Below are 16,143 nucleotides of genomic sequence, written 5' to 3'. Positions count from 1 at the left end.
ATGGAACCCAAGAAAGTGAAATCTCTCACTGCTCTGATTCCTGTAAAATATACTTATAGAGGTAGGTTATACACCTACCTCTATAAGTATATTTTACAGGAATCAGATAAAGGACAAAGAACTGAGTAGCTGTTTAAAATGGAATGATTAATGCTGTGTGCCAAGCTCTGGAAAGCCTCACGTACTTCTAAACCTGATTTTTTTCTGTTTGTATATAAACCTCGGATCTCCCTTGATAACTGAACTCAAAGAGAATCATTCATGGGCTCATTCCTCCCTTTATATCCTAGATGAGGAACCTCTGGCCCTCCAATATTGCTGGACTACAAATGACCCTGTTGTCTGGGCTGATGGGAGCTGGAGTCCAAGAATATAGCGCCCAGGCTGGCTTCAAGTCATTCTACCAGAATGAGATCCCACTCCTCAAAGAACCCCATGCCTTTACTTGATGTGTGTGTTCTAGTAAGGCACCCAGAATTATTCTCTCAGATGTTCCCTGTTCACTTGGACAAATGGCAGCTATATTACTTGTTCTGCATGTTAGTTCTTAGAATATCTATTTGGTAATGTCATGCCAGAACAGTATTTAATACAACTCCTTTAGAAAGAAACTCTCCTCCCCCCCACCTTCTCTCCCTCTCTCCTCTCTCACAGACATGCACACAAAAAACCAGGTTGTCCACACCATCACGACAGATACAAATATAAAGATTTCAATACTTCTGTATTAAAGTGCAATCCAAAAATATTACAGAGGAAACTATTAAGTTATGGAAAGTGGTTAAGCTTCTTGGATTTAGTTTTAAATGGTTATTAGAAAATTTCACCCTATGCCTGCTATACTGAGTAATATTCTCAGTTACTAAAGGGAAGATGGTCAGAAAGGGATCCATGAATACAAACTAGTCTGAATGGTCCTTGCAAAATATAGCCCCTTTAGAGGAGAGGAAAAGATATCCTAAGAGATTAGGCTTTACTTAAGTTATATTTTCCATTATATGTGGAGCAAGAGTTCTCTCTGGAACAGATAGAGGGGTGGATTATCATGTGAAAAATAAAAGTTAAACCAGCAACAACTTATGTAAGCAACCACAATATTGTGTGCTGCTTGCTGGCAAACATCCTTTTAGCTCTTTCTTACTCATTTGCCATCTCTTCCAACTTTGTTCAAAAGCAAGTCTGACATGCCTTTCTCTATTTCAAAGTGAATTTCAATACTTCCTCTCATCCACATCATTCACCATTTAGCCCTTTCTAGTTACATTAGTGCCTAGCTCAGCTGGCTGAGCAAGGAGAAATGGCTTCACTATCTATCTCAGGAGTTTGCTAGAATAATAGCTCTTTTCTATAAAGTACTCTCCTATTAAATAGACTCTGCTGCACTTGCTGCTACTGGGTACCAAGACATTCTGGACCTGGATTGGGCTGGTTTCCAGGAGACCAAGACATTCTGCTTGAGTTGTGTTTCCAGAATGCTTGACACGGGTGGGCTGCTCTTATTTCTGTACCCTATACTTTTTGCTTAGCTTCACCCCTCAAATCCAAACTACTAATTTCATAAAGCCACATCTTTGGTTCCAGTTCAGATAAATTGATCCTTTCCAGGTTTCTCAGCTGCACTAGGAATTAGATGATCAGACAGATAGTCTGGCTCTGTTGAATTTGAGACCTTCTTAATATCCCCTATACCAAAAGATAGAATACACCTTTAGAGACACTGATCCAACAGTCAAAAGAAAAAGCAGAGGAGAAACCTATTACATGTTATTCCACATGATTTTAAGTTTCCACCAGGCTTCCTTTTGCAAGGGATAGGTTGCAAAAGTGTAGAGAATATGTTTGTTGCAGAGCCAGATGTAGTTTCACCATGATAAGCTGGAGATGCACCGACATATTCAAAAAGACAGCTACTGGTTAGCCCTTTGGTTGCTTCCCCAGGCTATCTTTTTATACATCACTGGAGATTTCTCCATAAGTCCTCTCTGCTACTTTCCTAGAAAATAACATAAGCCTCCACATATTTATAGAATTCCCTCTCATGCATTAAACTGCATAGAGATTTTTTTTAAAAAATGCATGGAGTTAACGCAGTTGTAACATGCCACACTGATGCTTACAAGCAGAGAAGCATGGAAGCAGAATACTCTTGTCATACTCCTATCTGTGTGTCAATATATGAGTGTTTCTGTTCCATATAAAGAGCTTCAGTACTTCATTCCTACTTATGTGAAGTGGCTTCATTTGCATTATGCATATTTCACCTCTCCCGTCAAACCAAGGGCTAAAATAGTCATGGCCGTTCTATTCTGGTCTCAGGAGAGAAAGCAAGTACTTAGGAAAGCAATACTGACACTGCTCTTTTGTATTGCCATGAGGAAAGTTTCAAGAACAGCGGGTGTTGAAGAGTCACCCAACATCGTGCAGGTTAGTGACACAGGATGACCTAGAGTATACAGAACCAAGAGGAGGTAGCGGCAATGGCAAAATCTTCTAGGACAAAAACATGGGAGGACAGCCCCTGGGCTCTTCTCAGTTGTTCTTCTTCTCCTCAGGTGGTGAATAAGGAGGTGGTTGATCCTAAATTAAATGGAGACAGCATTAATGTGGCACATCCACTGTACATGGGTCGCCTTTTTTATAAAACAAATACTTTGCTCATTTCATAGTTTCAGCACGGTATCATCATGCTAGGGGGGCCATCATGTTCAAATGGGCAAGACATCTAATATGAGGGTCCTCAACCCACAAGGTATCTTGTTCTTCTCTCAATATAAGTTTAAGTCCAGTACCCCCTAGCAATACACTTCAAGATAGAGTACACAATTTTACATAATCTGCAAATGCCAATGATAGGATGGCACTTAACACATGGCTGCAATGACACCTTTTTTTAAGGAGGGGTGCACTCTGGATTGTCTTAGGTACAGTGGTACCTCAGGTTACTAACGCTTCAGGTTACATACTCCTCTAATACAGAAATAACACTTCAGGTTAAGAACTTTGCTTCAAGATAAGAACAGAAATTGTGCTCTGGTGGCGCAGCGGCAGCAGCAGGTCCCATTAGCTAAAGTGGTGCTTCAGGTTAAGAACAGTTTCAGGTTAAGAACGGACCTCCGGAACAAATTAAGTACGTAACCAGAGGTACCACCGTAGTGTAATTTAACTAATTTAAGGTTTATTTTGTTTTAATATAGCCTTTCCCCCTTAGAATTCAAGACTCACTCTCTGTGTGTAAAACTTCAACTGAAAAGGCTCTTTATCGCAGCTTTATAGCTTACTGAGAGCGACACAGAACATTAATCACATATACCAGGGGTGGCCAACTTCCAAGAGACTGCGATCTACTCACAGAGTTAAAAACTGGCAGTGATCTACCCCCTTTTGGGGTGTTCAGGTCAACGTTCTTGAGCTTTTTTTTTTAAGGAAAGAAAGCACTGTTTTGGGGGGTTCACGTAAAAGTTGTTGAGCTTCTTTAGGGAGGAGGAAAGTGACACTGAGCTTTTTTTTTTAGGAAGGAAAGCCCTGTTTTTGGTGGTTCAGGTCATTTTAGGGGTGCAAGATGTTGAGTTTTTTTTAGGGCAGCCAAAGTTCGTTAGTTTCGTTGGGGGGAGCCACTGATCTGCCAGTGATCTACCATAGACGTCCAGTGATCTACCGGTAGATCACGATCTACCTGTTGGACATGCCTGACATATACTAAAAACTAAGCAAGAACAAAAACCTAGTAATACAAATGAGGTTATTACTTGTAACAAAAATTGTCTTGTTGGCTGCCAGTACAGGTTAAAGAAATAAGCTACAGTGAGCATTTCTCACATTATTCCAAGATAGCATCAAAGCTAAAAGGAGAAGTGGTTCAATCAAATAATGTTGTACCAAGAAAGTGGATGCCATCTTGTGTCAGATTTGGATGTATTTGAATCAAATTATGAAACTGCAGTATGTTTCATAGATTCTGATTTGCCTCTCGTGGATTTTCTGTTATTTGTGATCTTTTCCCAACAGAGCTACATTCCGAAATTCATCATACCATCTGTCTACAGAAATCAGCCTCCTTCTAGTAATGCGATATCATGAGCTTGCCAGCCATGAGCAAGAAGTAAAGGAGGCCCTTGTGGGGAAGGTCCTCACTGATGTTTATGCAGATGGAGTATAGGCAAAGCTCAGGGTCCCTATGTGATGTTACATTTGGTGCTCCCCATTTTTTAGTTTTTTAGTACGGCTGGTATCTCTACTACAGGAAGCAAAGATACCAAGTATGCTTACTGTGCTGTAAGAAGCTGTACTGCATACTTCAACCAGTTGCAAGTTATGTTCAGCTGATTGCTAGCATAGCAAGAGTTCTTGCTATTTCTCCTCCCTATACCCATCAGACCTAGTGAGCTTCCTTACCATAGGCATGTAGACATTGTGAGGATTAGCCGGGTTATAATATGCACTGGAAGTTGCCTCTGTTGCTTTGTTGCCACCTAGAGCAGAAGGAAAGAAATGCTGCTTGTTTTAGCACAATTTTTAGATTAGGCAAAAGAGCAGATTCTGCAGTGTCAGCAAAAAAGAATTAGGACATGACTAGACACTTAGCAGCAGTTGGTTTGGGGACATGCTGAACAGCATTCATTCTGAGGAGACAGGGAACAGGTGAAAAGATGCCACAATGACCACAGAGACAAAGATCAAGGAACAAGATTTCAAGAGAGAGAGGTATCCACTTATACAAATAGTAGTCCCAACACTTTTCAGAATTAGGTAGCCACCTGGAATTTAGACTGATTGTATTCTGTAAACCAGTATCCTGGGATCCTAAAACCTTTTGAGAGCTTGCTCAGGACCGCAATACCTCAAGGACCACCACCTCTTTCCATATGAACCTACCCGGACCATGTGCCCCCTCTTTGAGAGGTTTGGAGGGTGGCAACACGATAATGGACCTTCTCTGCAGTGTCTCCCCATCTGTGGAATGCTCTCCCCAGGGAAGTTTGCCTGGCGCCTTCATTATACACCTTTAGGCATCAGGCAAAAACATTCCTCTTTAAGCAGGCATTTGGTTGATCTGATTTACATCCTATGCCCTTTTAAAATGTGTGGGTTTTTTGGGAGGTATTGGGTTGCTGTTTTTATTTTTATTAGGTATCTTGTGGTTTTATATCTTGATTTTATTCTGTGAACCGCCCTGAGACCCCCAGGTATGGGGCGGTATATAATAAATTAATAATAATAATAATAATAATAATAATAATAATAATAATAATAATAATTTTCACAGCTTCATTAGCTGTCATGGCTATTAGAGCAGGGTAACTCCTCACAGTTCTACAGTTCACCTCTTCAACAAAGAAATTATTCAAAACTTTTAAAAAAAGATACATTGGGAGACTGATCCAATTTCCCCCCATTATAAATGGAAACTTACCTGGCATTCCTGGCTCTGTCCAGGTTCTAGGAGCCGAAGGATCTGTCTGAGATGGGGCTGAAGGTCCTGCAGAAGGGCCGGGGTATGGAGGAGGAGGAGCCATGTACATGGAGTTCATTCCAGGAGGTGCTGGATACATGCCTGAGGACAGATAACAGATGCCATGTCTACATACACACACACACACACACACACACCACAGAAATATTCAAGGAGGAGCAGTTCACCATGACAGGATTTTCCCATAAGCTCTCAGGGAGCTTTCCCCACATCAGTTAAATGCTTAAACTGAGACAACTGCAAGACAGCAGCAGAGGCTGAGTCACCACATACAGATGTACTGTGGTGAATGTACCTACTAAAACAATGCATGCAATACTTGAAGTCAAGGACTAAGTCTTACTTTGTTTAGCGAAACGACTCAATCCACATTTAGTAAGTTCCAAGCATTTTACACTGAATAGGATCCCCTCCACTCTCATGCTACTGTTGATATTCTCTAGATTTGAGCATTAGTCATCTCACCTACATGGAATAGTTATATATTTTTTCTGGTCGTATATACTACTGCCCTTTTTTGAGTGACATTCTTTTATGCAATCTGTTGAAATTTTTACCTGGAGGAGGAGCATATGGATATCCCATAGGTTGTGCAACAGGTCCATATCCATTCATTTGTGTAGGCATATAACCGTATTGTCCTGGTGGTGGTGCAGCATAGGCCCCTGGCGCAGGTGCATATCCATAGCCAAAACTCTGGGCAGGCGGAGGGGCATAGCCCCCAGGAACAGGTGCATAGCCATAGCCAAAACTCTGGGCAGGCACTCCCCTAGAAGCTGAAGAGGAATATGTTTAGTAAGCTAAAATTGGCACATGAAACCCTGGACTTCTTATGGCGATGTGTTAAATCAGTCTACATTTAATTGATTAAGGCAAAATTATCTCCTTTCCCTTGTTGATGTTTTTGCCAGTTTTGTACCTAGAGCATGACAGAACCATGAGGATGAAAACGAACAGGTCAGTAAATGGAGGCAGCCAGACTAACTAGAGGCCAGCTACTGCTAGCAAAACCAGAAAGCAAAGCAACTATAGATTAAGCAGCAAATGGCATGGGGGACAGAATCTTACCATCACTAGCAAGTTTGAACATCAGTTGCCCAAACTCTATGGCACCTCCACTGAAGAAGCTCATCTTAAATGAAGCCTGTCCTTCCCAGCCACCTAAGAAAAACAAGTCAGGTTAAATTTTAACTAAGACAGCTTCCCAAGAGATTGCAAAGATAAAAGTTAATAGAGTTAATTTGGATCCATATGCTTCTGGGCAAATGAAAGCATTTGTATTTTAATTTGATGGCACGAAAGGTAACTAAAACAGATGGGGAAGCTCTAGATGTTGTTTGACTTCAACTGCCACCAGTCCCAGCCAACAAGGCCATTAGTTAGGAATGCTGGAAACTGTAATCTAACAACATCAAGGAGGGGAGGGAGCACAACAGATTGGTCACTTCTGGGTAAGAAAGTAAAATCAAGAACAGTTTCAACCAAGTTATAGTATTAACACCAGTATTAACCCATCAAGTACTTTTTCTGCAAACTAGGTTTCACCCCCTTACAGATACAAAGAAGATTCATCTTATTTCAGGTAGTATTTAAAAAAATATCTACATAAAATTAGCATTTGATTTGATAAGGCTGGAGGATGGGCAACTTGATTGAAAGAAAGACCAATAAATCAGATGTTTTCCATGGATTTATTAATTTAATCAGGGTCTGGAACTTAACTAGAAAGTGAAATAAGAATTTCTACCAGCAGAATCTTTCACTTTCTTATTCAGCAAGCATCCTTCATAACCCGGCAAGAAAATATTTACTGAAATTAAAGTTTTTTAAAAATACATTTCTGAAATAAAACAACTTTTTTCCTCTTCCCAAATCAAGCTATAGTAATAAAAACACTAAAGTGAAAATCCTCATAACTACACTAGTTACAATGAAAATGATTTGCAAACCAAGAGGATATGTTAATAAAAGGAGTGCTGCAAGACAATCAAACTCGGCAAGGAGGGGTGTGTTTTTAGTAAACACACAGACTCACAGAAAAAAATTCATTTCTAACATGTGATATTCACAAGAGACACTGCCCCACATTTCCTATGCAATCATGCTCTTCAAGTTCAATGGAAAATAAATCACTGAAGTAGATTTTGCACAACCTGTGTTAAACTCAGTGATACAATAAATACATTCGTCACCACAAGGTGTAGGACATACCTCCAGGTTCTGCTTCTATCACTCCTTTGATATAATTAGCAGAGAATACGGGCTGTTCAATGGAGCATCCTTTTACCTTGTAGAAGGGCATCATGAAGGACATCATTGGGTCCTTGCCCTTGGACACAAAAATAACCTGCAATACATTTAAATTATCAAACTTATACCACGTGCTCTCTCTTCTATACAAGGCCCAAAGCAGCTAACACAGGGATAAGAATATGTAATATAAAACTATGTATGAAACAATCCAGGACAAATAACTAATTCTTCAAGGTGAGAGAAAGCCAACCCCCCATATCAAACCATCAACTGAAGACTTAAGTCAGGAATTTTTATTTAATATTTATTAAAATAAATGAAAAAAATAAGGAATCATAACCTGTTTTCTACAGAAGTCCCTCCCCCCACTCAAATGTCTTCACCCTTTTCCTAAATGTCTACAAAATTGGGCTGAGACAGGCCTCTTTTAAGAGCATGGAGGTTCCCCACTAAGACCTCTCTCTGGCATATTCCTAACCAGTTTCATATTGAGGCCAAATTCTCTTCTGGGTAACCTTCCAAGTGTCACATGCTCTTTCTGAACACTCTAGATTCTGCTAGTTTCTACACACTCTTTCTGTCCTCCATCCTGGCACTAACAGAATTCAAGGACACATTCCAACCAGGCAAAAACAACACCACTCCTGGAAGGCACAAAGTAAAGCCAGTGAGAGGTGGGGGCTGGAAAAAGGAAGTGGCATTCTATACCAGCAGAAGTTTCTGTACAGTATTTAAAGACAGATTTACGTAGAACATCAAACAACCCACAAAAACCGTTTTCGTCTTATGTCAGTCAGAATGCCTTCTTGTATCTTAAGCCAACAAGAAATTTCAGAACAAAATAATCTAGAAAATTTCAGAATTTGTAGTAGCCATGCTGAATGCCTGAAAGAAGAAAACTACGGTACTTCTACTCTATGATTTCAACTAATGTAGAAAAAAAAATACCTACACTAATAGCATAGGAAAGAATGTACTGAAGAATCTAACTAGCCGTAGTTAGATAAACTACAAGTGACTCCTGTCCTGACTGAATGACTCTTCTAAAGGTGTCTAAGATGCAACTGGCCCTCACTCAAGACTTACCCTGTAAGGAGTGAGAAACACCATTCCTTTCTTGGTGCCTTTGAAGATCTCTGGTTTGCCAGTCACATCAGAGAAGGTCAGCTCCACATCTTTGCAGTGCTTGAGAATGCTTCAGGAAAGGAGAAAAAAATATGGCCACGTTAGCATTTCTTAGTGGGTGATGCAAAATCTGCCAGTACGGATCGGTGAAGAACCAACTCTACAATACTCACTGGGAGAGCCACTGCCAAGCCCAGACAAGCCGTTCAGAAAGTAAAGCCCAACTCAGCAGATATATTTGCCTCCCCCTTCAGACACTAAATAGGAACACAATTCTCCTGACATTTCAAGTCTAAAGCAGGACGTGAGAGAATCTAGTGGATGGGATTCACCTAACAAGGGCTTCTACTTGTGCAAAGGGACTCCCCCCCCCCCAAACCTGAGGGTTGTATCCAACCGTGTTACTCAGTTGACAATAAGGCTTCAATTAGTGAACAGAAGAAAATGCAAGTTAGCAATTCCCCTCCCCTTCCCCAGCCTCCCCAAGTCTGAAGAACTGATTTTGGCTGTATAGGGGGAATGATGGGGAAAAAACCCTCCTCCTTACTGCCAGCTGAGCAATACTGGGAGCTCTATCCTGACAAGGCAGATGCCCATGTGATGTGTGCTACAGCTGCCTCTCATTTTGCATGCTTCCAAGTGTGTGTCAAACACTTGCTAATATTAAGGCTATGGAAACCCCCATATGAACAGTCTTTGTAGTGTGTGCCTTTTAAAATTTAATTTAGTGGATTTTCTGCAAAAATTTCTGAATGTTCTCATCAGGAAATCCCTAAACCATTTCTTGGTCAGGGAAATTTTACTGGTGACCTACTACTGCTCACGAACAGGTTATGAAAGAGCTGTGCAATGCCTTTCAATTTAGCTCTCTCACTGACCAGCTAAGAATCATGTGACTGATTTAACTCGCTCTGGCTTCCCTTCCAGCTCTTTTGTTAGCCCAGAGCCAATTAGTGAGAGTTTTCTAAGTCAACTGAATTTCATTCTGCCAACAAGGTTTGCATGCTCTGTTCTGTAACTGGTCTTGTGGCTTATAGTGTCAGGTTTTTTGTTATAAGCGATCCTGAAGCACAGGTGCTGTGGGACAAAAATTAATAAATAATAGATCAAATAATGCACCAACAGTCAATACTGTGGAAACTTAAAACTTGTTAATAATTAAGTTGAAATCATTAATCCTGTTGTGACTGTCGTTTATAGGTGCTCAGTTCATCTTTCAAAAATGCAACACTGCTTCCATTAGCTTTCAGAAGCTTACAACAATATGCAATAACATATAAATTTGCATGCAAGCAGGGTTGGCTCATGCATGAGGCAAGGTGAGACGACCGCCTCAGAGGGCAGGATCCACAGATCTGACCTCCAAGAAATGCATTGCCTGCTGCTGCTGCGGTGGCCATGACAACTGTGGCACTTTCAGGAGGCCAGATCAGCTGTGTCCCTCAGCAGACTCCCGCCACATACCGCCTTTAGGCAAATAAGAGGCGCTACCATCCTTGTTCCTGATGTAGATCTTCACTCACCCCTTCTTCCTTGTGGACATTGTGTGGTTTGCCTCAGGTGCCAAAGTGTCTTGGGCCAGTCTATTTTCTCCAGCATCTGAAATTCTCCTAACCATGATCTTCTGTTTAGAAAACAAACTGGACTCTGTGCTACACTTTTCATAATTTGCAAGTACAATTAACATGCACTTGGCTTCACCATTACTCTGCTTTTATTGTTTTTGGTCATTCAGCTGAATAATCAACTGAATAATATAACTGTCAATATCCACAGTAAAAGAAAGATATTGGTACAGAGGAGGGCGACCGACCAATATGATAAAGGGTCTGAAAACCAAACTTTAAGAGGAACAGTTAAGGGAGTTGGGTATGTTTAGCCTGGTAAAGAGGAGAATGAGAGGAGATATGATAGCCATATTCAGATTATCTCAAGGGCTGTCAAACGGAGGATGGAGCAAGCTTGTTTTCTCCTGCTCTGCAAGGTAGAGCATGAACCAATGGATTCAAGTTATTAGAAAAGAGTTTCTGACTAAACATCAGGAAGAACTTTCTGATAGAGCAGTTGAACAGTGGAACAGACTCCCACAAGTGGTGGTGGACCATCCTTCCTTGGAGGTTTTTAAGCAGAGGTTGGATGGCCATTTGTCATGTATGATCTAGTTGAGATTCTTGCATTGCAGGGGGCTGGACTAGATAACTCTCATGGTCCCTTCCAACTACAATTCTGTGATTCTAGGATGGTAGCTCAAATCTCAGCAGCGAGTTGTTGTAGGAACCATATGCCAGGAATAGGGACAGCACAGAGAAGGGATGTCTGCTCCATTTGTCGAATTTAGCTTACATTGGGAAAGTAACATGTCAATTCCAGCAATAACAGAAACAAGGGTAAGAAAGAGATGCCAGTATTGTGATGGTTATCAAGAGCTTTTCCGTCTGCCCTGGCCAGACAACAACTAGTCTCGAGAAGACAACTATGAAGTCTACCAGATCAAGTGAACTAGCCAGCAGGCTGGAAGAATTATTTTCCCTTAGATACAATTTGAGGGCCAATCATTCACAAGTTATATTTTCCGGCATGCTGCCAATCCAGCAAGTAATTTTTGACAGATGCAGGAGACTGATGCTCACACAACCTAAAAAACCAATGGCGCTCTGTTTACACATAAAAAGGCACATGGCTTCCGCTAAAGAATTCTGGGAACTGTAGTTTACTCCCTCATAGAGCTACATTTCCTAACAGTCTTAAACCACAGTTCCCATTATTCTTTGAGGGAATCACATGCTTAAAATGGATGATTTGGATAGGACCAAAATCACAGCCATATTAATGAGATGAGCTGTGCCACAAATATTTTTGGCCAACTGTTATCAACTGATAACAATAACAATTGTTATCAACAATTACCTAGTGAGGTAAAAATTGACACTAAAACCACCTGGAGAACCACACTTGTATACATCAATTCACAGCACCCTTACTTTTAAGATACTTTCCAGTTCTTCATGAGGAAAAAAATGGCAAGAGATCTTTATTCAAGAGAGTTCTCTGCTGCAATATTGGATATTTAAACATTGGATATTTCCTTCACTGAAGGGGATAAATGGCTGCCCACAGCCCATCTGCTTAGTCTATCCCAAATAAGCTTCAAAGGAATGTAACTGGTTTTAGAATTACTTTGTTAACACTGGTAAAATCGACATTTTTCTTTCATGCTTCACTGGCATGCTAGTCACTTTACCGGGTTGTAAAGTGGCAACCCGGCCGGCGAAATATCACGGAAATAAATGTACGCTGGTCTCCACTCTCTCATACTGTGGGGGATCAACGTGTAACTTGCGTGTAGCACATGACAAAGGGTAAGCACGGATTATGGTCACACCCACCGAGGGTTGAAGAGGAGGAAATGTCACGAACTGAATCAGCCTGCGCAGCAGCTTACGCCTAAGGCACCGACCCTAAGTATGCAAAGGGACAAGGGGGCGCCACGGAGAACAGAAGGCCTTACTTCCGAGTAAACACCTTTAGGGCTGCGCTACAAGGGAGCGAGTTTATCTACCCACAACAACACAGCTCAAGGAATGTTTACCCCTTAAAACTTTCGCCCCCCCCCCCATTAACATCAACAGGGCAGGAGCCCGAGGGAAGAAGGCACGGGAGGAAAGGGGGTGCGGGGAACGCCCTGCGTAACAGCATTCACACGGGCTAACTGCTGCGCGCGTGCGTCACAATCGCAATTCCTGGGGAAACATTTGGCGCTGCTTTCGGTGGCCGAACCAGGGGCGACTTTTCTAGAGAAGCCGCCCGCGGTCTCCTCCGAAATAAACGCGGGCGAGGGCCCACCTGGCGATCCCCGCCCGAGGCCGGCGATGGCGCCCCCTTCCCCCGCTCCACGTCTACCCTCGCCTCGCCTCCTTAGTTACCTCTCCCCGTTGGGCGGGATCACCCCGCCGCCCGCCGAGTGGTGCCTGTTCACCGCCATCTTCCCGGCCAATAGCGCCGCCGACCGAGACGGCCCTCCTCCCTCGTCCCTTATACGAAGCGGCGCTCGAGTGGCCTCGCCGCGGCCGTGACCTCACGGCGCACAGGCCCGCCTCTCGGTGGGGCGGGGAATGGGGCGGGCGCGCCGGGAAAGCGAGGGAAAGAGCGAGGAACGGGGGAAACGAGCAGAGCGGGGTATCGAGTTCCTTCAGCCGCAGGGACAGATCTTCTTCCCATAGCTTAAAATCAATAAAGAGCCTAAACTCAGCGGCGTATTCAGATCTAACAAATGTATCCCGGACTTAATGCCTGTATTCCGGGGGGTTGGGCTAGATGACCCTGGCGGTCCCTTCCAGCTCTACCATTCTAGGATTCTGTTCTGCGACTTCAAAGATTACTTTGCTGTGAGAAGTCGGCAAAGTGGGGCATGGACGCAACAACAGCCAACCCACCTCACCACCACTCGCCTACCTGCGATTCCCAGCAACGTGTGGAAGTGGGGTGTCAACAGTGAAGTCAGGAAAACGAAAGGGGGGGGGGAATACAGACTATTTTTTATTTTTATTTTTTTGCATTGCGTTTCCATCTCACCGCAGGGATTACATTTCCTCCATCTAGTGCACACTCTATACGCTTCATACCTCTGAGGAAGGGGACTCTAGTCCGCCAAAGCTGTGCCACCAGGCCATTGTAGTGATTCAGAGACATTTCCTAGTTGTTGTAGCAGCTAATAAATTTCACTATACTAAATCTTGTCTCAAGGTATTGAACCCAAGCTTATTACAGCCATAATACATGTATTGGTTTTTAAGGTGCTGCATGATTTTTTGCTGCAGACTAACATTACTGCCCTTCTGGAACCTCTTGATAACTGTGGTGCTATAACTTTTTTTAAATGCTCAAGGTTTGTTTTTCTTACCCTTCTCTCTTTCTGTTTGCATTTAGCTTGTTGCTATAGTCCTGGCAACAGTTTGACATATTGCTATTTAAGAATATGGCACAGTACCTTAAAACAGTTGTACTATGCTCTTATAGCTGTGTACTTGGTTCTAAAAAGTAGTGATGGTTCCATACCCCCTACCCCAATCACAAAACCTTGTTTCATATCCCATCTCTTCGCATGCCTACAGTACAGTAATTCAGATGTTAGGTTGCTTGTAGGCTTCCTGGAGACAGCTGGTAGACCACTGTGGTAAGAAGGATGCTAGACTTGATGGGTCTGATGCGGGAAGTCTCTTATGTAAATGGTAAAAAACCACAAATTGTGATTTTAGAAGTCCACTGTTCGGGATGGAAATAGCAGCTTTACAATAAATGTCAGATGTGGAAATTTACGATTCACAAGGACAGCTGTGACTATAATATTAATATTACCTTTGAATCAATTAAGACTATTTTTAATACAACTATGTTGCATTCATAGTGCATGTTGAAGACATACTGTAGTCATGCAACCTTGGGTTCCTTAATGTAAAAAGTGTGTTATAACGTCAGCCATACAGCAGGCGTTCTGCTAATTTATAAAGGTAAAGGTACCCCTGACCGTTAGGTCCAGTCACGGACGACTGGGATTGCAGTGCTCTCATCTCGCTCTATAGGCCGAGGGAGCCAGCATTTGTCCACAGACAGCTTCCGGGTCATGTGGCCAGCATGACTAAGCTGCTTCTGGCGAACCGGAGCAGCGCATGGAAACTAATTTATAGTTCGTTCATTAGTCTTTCATTGGTGAGCCGGGACCAAAGACAAGGTGGGCTGCAAGCAGCAATATTACTGCCATACAAATTATATACGAGTGGCGGGGAAAAGTGAATCCCCAAATGCATATTTGGGCTAATGGTGGGTTGCAAGTCTGAAAAGGTTGAAGACTAAGGGCTTAGAATAAATGACAAAATCTACTTACAAATATTATCAGGGCAACAAGCACATAGGATGGCCTTGAACAGTATTTATCTGGAAATGTACTCTCAAAGGACTATGATTATTTCATAAAATATTATCAACTCTCATACAACCAAGTCTGTGCCGTGGGGGTGGGCAGCAGTGTCCACTTGCCCGAGGCTTGGAGGGCTAAACCAGCCGATAGGGGTGGCACCAAGGACTGGCCGCCTTTTTTTTTCTTTTCTTGTTCTTCTCCAAGCTGGGAAAGTTCCAGCCCATGGTTGTAGGGTTATAATATATGTGACACAACAATGCTGAAAGTAGATGTCACGTGTACCAACTCTGACCCAAATGGATTGTGTGTGTGTGTGTGTGTGTGTAAGAAAAACTAAGCAAATAAACCAGTTGTTCAAAGAACGTTTTCTTTAATCCGACAATAGAACACAGAAAGTTAAGTCTAGTAACATTTACATCACTGGTATGTGTCTTTTTTTCCATTTATCTCAACCAGGACTGGACAGATGACAAGAGGACTTCATTATGATACTTCCATAAGCTAGAGGCACCAGGAAAATCTAGGCTACGTTCATTTACCATGCTTGTATTAGTTTCTCTGCCAGAAGAAGCAGAAAAGAATCGTAGTGTAATCTACAATTATCCATGAACTTGCTTGCAAGAGGATCTAGATTTCCAAAATACTTTAGGTACATCTCAGTTTGCACAATGACAATGTAGGATTTTCAGAGACTACAGTAGGATTCCACTGGTATCTTTTTCTCTGCACCTGTGTCTCTTTTATGGTCTTCTTGTCTAGATCCATGTGTAACATTAAAGAACCCCCAAAAGAGGGAAGCCAATATATTACTATGGGGCATTTGCTTTCTTATTACATTTATAACAGTAGCAGTACTGTAGTAGTAATCATAGTCAGCAGAGTGCTATTTAGGGAGTTTGTGTGTCTTGGGTGGCATTTGATCTGGGCAGATTGGAATGGAGCAAAAGATAATTTCATATTAGTAAACACCACTGGCTGCAGCAAAAGGCTATGAACACCGTAGCATTCTCAGCTAGAAAAGCAAAGATCCATATTTACAAGGAGTGTGCGCATATCTCTGCTTTTTCCTTTTATGGACAGCATTTACTATACCATGTAAATTTAGATTTGCTATAATATAGATGGAAATTTTCTTAAAATAAATGGACCTGCTCAGCTCAGCCTGAGGGTGAAACTGTAACCTTAATCTTGCTATGCAGCAAATTGACGAACAATACTTTGCCGTTTAGATTGATGCAGGTAGAAATTCTGCAGCAGAAATTCAAACCATTAAAACTTGGATTTGGAGTTCTCAGACTACAGTTCCTCTACCAAGGAAAACAAATCTGCATTCCTCACACCTATTGGTCCCATGTACAAAGTAAAATATAGCCCTATAGTC

At 42.1% G+C, this 16,143-nt stretch overlaps 1 protein-coding gene and 1 long non-coding RNA gene across 3 annotated transcripts; one reads left to right on the top strand and one right to left on the bottom strand.

Annotated features, from left to right (window-relative positions):
* Positions 1 to 707: 707 nt before the first annotated feature.
* Positions 708 to 12,929, bottom strand: WBP2NL (WBP2 N-terminal like). 2 transcript variants are annotated; one of them, XM_033161705.1, is made up of 8 exons: positions 12,772 to 12,929; positions 8,810 to 8,918; positions 7,682 to 7,817; positions 6,539 to 6,631; positions 6,028 to 6,246; positions 5,411 to 5,551; positions 4,393 to 4,469; positions 708 to 2,577 (listed from the first exon to the last, which is right to left on the bottom strand). In XM_033161705.1, the coding sequence occupies exons 1-8, from the start codon at positions 12,828 to 12,830 to the stop codon at positions 2,530 to 2,532; spliced, it is 882 nt and encodes a 293-aa protein (XP_033017596.1). In that variant the 5' UTR covers positions 12,831 to 12,929; the 3' UTR covers positions 708 to 2,529. The 2 variants fall into 2 exon arrangements, with proteins under 2 accessions (XP_033017596.1, XP_033017597.1); XM_033161706.1 differs by lacking the exon at positions 12,772 to 12,929 and adding an exon at positions 12,235 to 12,388.
* Positions 12,930 to 13,393: 464 nt separating this feature from the next.
* Positions 13,394 to 15,922, top strand: LOC117054370. Its single transcript, XR_004427480.1, has 2 exons — positions 13,394 to 13,591; positions 15,219 to 15,922. It is a non-coding gene; the product is annotated as an uncharacterized LOC117054370 (long non-coding RNA).
* The last annotated feature ends 221 nt before the right edge of the window (positions 15,923 to 16,143 follow it).

Source organism: Lacerta agilis, chromosome 10, assembly GCF_009819535.1.
Source record: "Lacerta agilis isolate rLacAgi1 chromosome 10, rLacAgi1.pri, whole genome shotgun sequence".
NCBI classification, from domain to species: domain Eukaryota; kingdom Metazoa; phylum Chordata; class Lepidosauria; order Squamata; family Lacertidae; genus Lacerta; species Lacerta agilis.
Note: the sequence above shows the minus strand (reverse complement) of the source record. Positions and strands in the feature narration are given on the sequence as shown.